Raw genomic sequence first — 7,478 nt, 5'->3', positions numbered from 1 at the left:
CAAGCACAAAAAACAATGGATTATTATGAAATGTTTCAAATGTACGCGTGGGGTGATGCTCACTCAATGAGAATCAAAGGAAGACTGAGTCACGAACGCATGGGATGCTTTGTGTAAGCGCTTGAGTGGCAGAGTCACGTGGATGCGTTTGGTACAGACCATTTTCAACTCTACGAAAACCGAGTGGATGTACGAAAACTGGGAGAAAATTTTGACGAAAGTCGTCGAAAACCGAATCCTATGAAAACCAAGGTTCCACTGTATTTACTGAAAACAAAACATTTACTGGAAATTATATTTGGCAAGAACCCCAGTCTAAATGGCACAACAAAAGGTGGTTTTGGGACTTGGTACTTATAAAACAATGCTAGTGCGATGTTCTCACTGGAGGTAATCATGTAATTATGTTTAGTTATTCTACAAAAAAATAAAGTTGCTAAGTTTTTGAAATTTGCAAAATATCTTGACCTTTACTCCCACACAAATCCCAAAATATCTGGAATATTTCCAATATTCCACAAGCCAATTGCAGAACAATCATTTTTTTTAAGATTCCTATCAATATTATTGCATTTGCTTCAATAATAAATGGTGGGCTTCATGAAATAAGTCAATAACTTATGTCAGAGATATTCATATATCACTGCACTAGTGATCTAGTGCAGTTAGCCTCTCAAAAACTCTGTTTTCTCTTACCCAGGACCAAAGAACACGTTATAGGAAGGAGCAGTAATGATTTTATATGCTCGGACTGGTCCTGGACACTCGCCATATTATGACCTATTTTATTCATTCTAGAATACATATCATGTTTCTATATTATTTACATTGTTTATTATGTCGTATTAGATAAATTTTGATAGATAAATAAGCCATAGAATTGATATTAGCGTTATTTTGAAGTGCACCTACCATCCGACTTACGACCTGCTCGACATAAGTCCTCGACTTACGACCGTGCATCTGGCAGCTGGGCTGGGCCAGCTGATGCACACCACTGTACAATATTTGACAATACTCATGGCGGCAATGCGTCATGCAGGCGGCATCAGTTTGAGTAACCCTGCCCTATCAGCAGCATCATACTGTATTAACTGTACTAACTGGACCGTAAATTTCACCATGGCCCCTAAGATGTATTTTCTCCTGCCCCTGGGGTGGTTTTTTGGGGGATGGAGTGGATTAATTGCATTTCAGTTAATTTCACTGAGGAAAACTGATTTGATATACAAGCAATTTGAGTTAAGAGCTTGGTCATGGAACGAATTGAACTCGTAAGTCAAGGTACCACTGTATTAGAAATTTTTTTTAATAAATTCAGATTAAATACTGGCCATTTAGAAATCATCCAAAGACATTGAAAAATATTAAATTGTTTAGCTTTTCAATTACAGTAAAGAACACATTAAGATATTGTCTACATTTTAAATATCAAAAACGTGATTCATGCCCAATGAATACTGGTACATATACTTTAATATCTCGTTATCCTTGTATCACTAATTGTAATACACAGGACAGCATGTCTATGTTATTTCCTCTACCTGACTGTGTTCCTCTCAAAGGGGACAGTTGTTCCTCCAGATGTTACAAGTGCAATTGGGTTCCTGTTTACATGCACCTGACAGAAGGCTTCTAGCTGAGCACAACTGATGTCGTATCCACGAGGTGCTGGGTTCTCAGCAAAATACTGCTCCCACTCATCCATACTTCTTGATATACTGAAAATTTATAAACATATGACTGTCACTTATATATAATTCTAAGAAATAATAAAAATAATATAGTGTAGTTAATAAAGATTCACAATAAATGCCTCCAGTTATGGGTAGAAACAGGTTAATCACTTCTATGATTTAAAAATGTGTACTCACTAGCTACTGCTATAATAAAATATAATACAGCATACAACCTCATATTATATATATATATATATATATATATATATATATATATATATATATATATATAATTTTTTTTTTTTTAACAAGTCGGCCGTCTCCCACCGAGGCAGGGTGACCCAAAAAGAAAGAAAATCCCCAAAAAGAAAATACTTTCATCATCATTCAACACTTTCACCTCACTCACACATAATCACTGTTTTTGCATGAAAATATTATTCTATTTTGTTTTTTAAAAAAATTATAAAATTATTTATATGTTTGGTTGGTCCCCCTACTTAGCGAATATTCACAGAACACAATTTCGAATAATGACCGAAAACACCTCTGAATTTCACCACTTGACCAGTTTTGTTCTCAAACAACCTCATGCCAGGGAAAGACCATCATCAAAGAAAGAGGAGTGTATACACCTTACGATGCTATAGAACATATCACTGTGAAGTTTCATATCTTATACGAATCTGTATATTGCTGATTTAACAGATCCAGATACAGTGGACCCTCGTTTTTCGTAAGCATTGGAAGTTGTGATTTTCAAAAATTGTAACTTTTTTTGTCAAAATACTGACTCGCAAATCGTTGTTTGACTCGCAAATAGTCGTTCGTCCCAGATGCGTACGCACGGCCCAGAGCGGCTCCACATTCCATTCACAGCCAGTGTGCCACTGTTTATCAGCGAGTGAGGACGATCCCACGCATTCATACGATACATTTCGTAATAGTATTCCATTCGTTTTAGCGCTTGCAACTGTTAAATAAGCCACCATGGCCCCAAAGAAAGCTCCTAGTGCCAGGCCTTTGGCAAAAAAGGTGAGAAACACGACAGAATTCAAGAAAGAACTCGCAGCAAAGTGCCAAAGTGGAGGAGGAAAAGAGAGAAGAGAATGTACCTTCTTCAGTGATTCTACGATACATACGATACTAAAACAGCACAGGCTGATAAAGGCTAGTGTGCCAGCCAGTGATAAAGTGTAGTATTAACAGTGTAGCAAGCAAGTTCAGCAATTGATCGATAGAAAAAGGACAGCACAAAACTGACTCCTCCAATGTTGTTGGAGTTATATAGGGTGACTGACAACACTGCCGTCTCTGCTGCCGCCATCACCACCACTATGTAAAGCTTATCTTTCAGTGGCCCTTATACACCCAACAACAAAACAAAACACCAACCGTGACATACGTAACGGACATTTTTTATTCATTCTAGAATATATGTCATGTTTCTATGTTATTAATATTGTTTATTATGCCATACTAGATGAATTGTGATAGATAAATAAGCCATTGAGTTGATATTAGTGTCATATTGAAGGACTATCTTGCCCTGCCTCCAAATACACTTCCCTGCCACTGCCACAGTTCCTAACATAAGTAATGGCATATTTTATTCATAAACTGACAAGAGTCTTCAATAACAATAAGTGTGATGTTATTATTGTTTTATTCTTTGTCTCATTGTTTTCTGTGTACATAAATCTACATTTCATGTAAAAAAAAATTATTTTTTTGTTAATACTTTTGGTCTGAAACGGATTAATTGGATTTATATTATTTCTTATGGGGAAAAATGGTTGCGGAAATCATCAATTTCGCCATTAGTCACACTCTCTGGAACAGATTAATTATGAAAAACAAGGGTCCACTGTATAATGTATTCTGGGATTAAGGGATAGAATTTGTAATCAGACGATAACCGGAAACAACGGAAATGGGAAAAATGGAGGGAATGGAAGAGGAAAAAAAAAGGGGTATGGGATAGAGGGAGGGAGGTTGGAAATGAATCTCTGATGAATATAGTGCATAATAAAGAATTTTATTACCTAAAAAAAATAATAGGCATTACATAAAGATTATTATTATCTCATCCACATCTCAAATTACTGCTTACTGAATGTTTTGTCTGGTCCTTATCAAGTCATTAAGCAAGGGTCAATTGTAATTTTCCAGAAAGGGCAAATTAAGTGAAATCTTGCAAATTTTATATTGATAGTTTAATATACTGTAGTACAGTACATATAGAGTATATCCATTTCTCATTAAAATTAAAATACTGTAGCTACAGACCTGAGTTTGGACGTGGCTCCTAACATCCTGCGAATAAAAAAAAAGGTAAGGGTATAAATTTTAAACAAACCCTAACATAAAATAACCCCAAAATAAGACTGATAAAAGAATATTAAATAGTTAATATTCATGTGGTTAACTAGGAAGGGATATGCTATGTTATTTCAAACTGTTTTTATATAACAAACAATACAACACTGAATTTGAATTTTTGTTAACATATAGAGTCACACAAGTATATTGTGTCCATTACTATTTTTGTGCTATGTAAATGATATACCCATTGGTGTTACATGCCAATGAACTGTATGCTGATGTCATAGCTAATATCTTATCAATGGAACTGGAATCATGTGGGCAAAAACTTGACTCAACATTACATGTATTTTTAATAAAAACCTGAACAGAGTAATCAATTTCACAATAATGTGTAATGAGGTACTGTATCGATTATGCTGGTAACCTCAGTGACCTCTATAGCCTATAAGGAGAGTCAGTCATAAATAATCAAATACAAATGTGAATGCTAGGTAAAAATTCCTCAATAGGTGGGCATAATGCTTACATAATCAGGCATGCTAGGCCCTATGTCAGGTTTTTATAGAATGCCACCTGCTCTGACAAACTCAAAAAAATTACAAGTTACTCAAAATCAGATGATAAGGATTACTGGACACTGGTGCAAGGGAATATTTAAATTTGAAAGCTCTACAAAACTAGAAATATGAAAAGTTGAAATTAAGGTAAATCAACTAAAATTTCATTACACCTATAAAAGTGCCACCACCTGTAGTCAGATTACACTGAAATCCCACCAGGATCTCTCCTCAACCACTCCATTATGTATACCCATGCTGTAGTGTGAGGGGTCATCTGAACAGTGATGTCTACACACTTCTGGCAAAACAGTTACTGAATGAATAATGGTGAACGTGTTTCCTATTTTTTTGGGTCACCCTACATCGGTGGGAGATAGCTGCAATGCTAAAAGAAATGAACTGATAAAGCCCCTGGTACATGAAGTTTATTAATTAGTAAAATACTATACCATAGCCTGCTCACTGCGTCTTATTACCGATGTTGCCTGTGGATGTTAAGAATGTTATACATGCAGCTGAGTAAAATGTACAAAAATAAGGATCCAGATGAAAATAGATCCTTTTGAGGAACTGTTGAAACAGATTAAGCCATCATAAAATGTTTTTGTTTAAATTTAATGAATTATGCAGTTAGAGAAATAAGACAGTCTGCTGACAGTGGCTTTATCCTTGGTTGCTAACCTTCCAGGTTAGTAATCCAAATAAACTCTCCTCACGACACAAAAATAAATACTAATTTTTTTTACATAGTAAATTACTAATTGCTTTTTGCATAGTAAATTATGTGTAACTGAATCAATGAATAAGCCAATCTTATTTCCATTTCCATAACATTTTACATTATTATTATTATTATTAAGAGGAGCGCTAAACCCGTAAGGATTATACAGCACCTATGGTGGGGGACAGAAGGCATTCGGGCTTAAATTCAGGAAACTGGAGCACACATCAAATTCCCTAGATCAAGAGACCCTCACCAGCATCAAGGAACCTCCTCTGAGGGAATTTTACAATGAAAAAAACTGTGCTCCTAAATATTTTCTTACTGAGCTGAAGAAACAAATGAAAAGAAAATGGTTCTCTCGATGTTTGTGTCATATCTCCACATGGACAAGTAAAACACCATCTATGTTCATGTGACTAATACAATATTTTTAAACTGAAACAAATATATTAAAACTAATTCTACACAGTTTAATGTATTAGTACAACAAACATGACAACGACGTTAAAGAACATTCTCAACACAAAACATTAGTATTGCTACTAACCTTGTACGTGTGTTAGTTATATGAATGCTATTAGTCCTCTGAAAGTTCAAACAATTACTGACTTAGAAATAATACCATGCGTTCATTACGGTACATGCATTGTTACAAAAAGGTAAACAGTTAAAAAAGTAGAGAAAACATCACCAAATTACATGGCAAAAGCTCAGCAGATTACGGCGAGACGGTCAACACCCTAACCCGGTTCATTGCCGGCAGATAATAAGCATATGGCTACATGACTCACCATATAAAGAACACTGCTATATATAAACTCATTACAACATTTATCTACGAATATATTTGCCATAACTTCATAATATAAAGTAAAATACTGGAAAAGATTAATCACAGCTTGCATATTTTAATAAGGGTAAACTTCACTTTCAGTTGCTATTTTTGTAGACGCAACCATGCTGTTTATCTGCAAATTACGAGCCTAAGAATATTTATGTGCAAAAAAATATGTTTGTATTATATACTATATGGTACAAACGGATCTTCTGTATTTACTTAAACTGTAAGCCTGAAAACGAAACTGTTTGCTTTGTTTTGCTTTTTAAGCATCTAACAATAAATTCGTGGATTACATTTGTTTGTAAGTATACACATTATGAAAGTAAGTTTACGTAGGTACAGGTACATAAAGTACAATTATCATATATAATAATATGTGTAAATTACCTAAGATAACCCAAAAAGTCAATGTGACTTATTTCCACTGGAGTCCTTGTGATATATTATTTATATATATATATATATATATATATATATATATATATATATATATATATATATATATATATATATATATATATATATATATACATATATATATATATATATATATATATATATATATATATATATATATATATATATATATATATATATATATATATATATATATATATATATATATGTATATATATATATATATATATATATATATATATATATATATATATATATATATATATATATATATATATATATATATATATATATATATATATATATATATATATGCAATAAGATCACAGTAAACAGGTGCTGGCCGACCCCTTATATAGCTTCCTTGGATGCTTCACTTTCATAGTTCCTTGATAATGTGAGTAGTCACGAAAGCGCTTGGAATTTCTCTATTCTTTCAGAGTGGTTGTTTTGCATATATATATATATATATATATATATATATATATATATATATATATATATATATATATATATATATATATATATATATATATATATATATATATATATGACATATTTATTAGAAAACGTTTCGGTCCTGGGACCCTGATCACTTGTAACAGACAGAGGTAGAAAGGCATTATATATATAGGCGGAGAGTGAGGTGTCACGCACGTGACCTGAGGAATGTCATAAGAACATAAGAACATAAGAATGGAGGAACACTGTAGAAGGCCCACTGGCCCATGCGAGGCAGGTCCTTATCAAAACAACCTCTGCCTATGATGAGGACGGGTAGACGTTGAAATCATGTGACTCCTGTGTTGTTGGGTTGGTGGTGCTTAAGTATCATGTATGCCAATGTTTTTGAAATTTTGTAGTTTCCAGTGTTGCGTTCTATAGTGTCGGTGACGGCGATTAGTGAGGCTTCTAGGCACCGTCGGCGT

The 7,478-nt window shown here is 33.6% G+C and overlaps 1 protein-coding gene across 3 annotated transcripts in view; it reads right to left on the bottom strand.

Moving 5' to 3' along the window:
• Positions 1-6,091, bottom strand: part of Ppcs (phosphopantothenoylcysteine synthetase) — a 20,581-nt gene extending 14,490 nt beyond the window's left edge. The window contains exons 1-3 of one of the 3 annotated variants that reach the window (XM_070089390.1): positions 5,991-6,091; positions 3,969-3,995; positions 1,545-1,721 (exon numbers count right to left, since the gene is read on the bottom strand). In XM_070089390.1, coding sequence (XP_069945491.1) covers positions 1,545-1,721; positions 3,969-3,995; positions 5,991-5,992 — 206 coding nt within the window. In that variant the 5' untranslated portion in view covers positions 5,993-6,091. Of the gene's footprint in view, positions 1-1,544; positions 1,722-3,968; positions 3,996-5,838; positions 5,959-5,990 lie in introns of those variants that run through there. The other 2 variants (XM_070089391.1, XM_070089392.1) reach the window with 2 other exon arrangements.
• Positions 6,092-7,478: the final 1,387 nt, after the last annotated feature.

The sequence above is a fragment of the Cherax quadricarinatus genome, chromosome 28, assembly GCF_038502225.1.
Source record: "Cherax quadricarinatus isolate ZL_2023a chromosome 28, ASM3850222v1, whole genome shotgun sequence".
Lineage (NCBI taxonomy): Eukaryota > Metazoa > Arthropoda > Malacostraca > Decapoda > Parastacidae > Cherax > Cherax quadricarinatus.
Note: the sequence above shows the minus strand (reverse complement) of the source record. Positions and strands in the feature narration are given on the sequence as shown.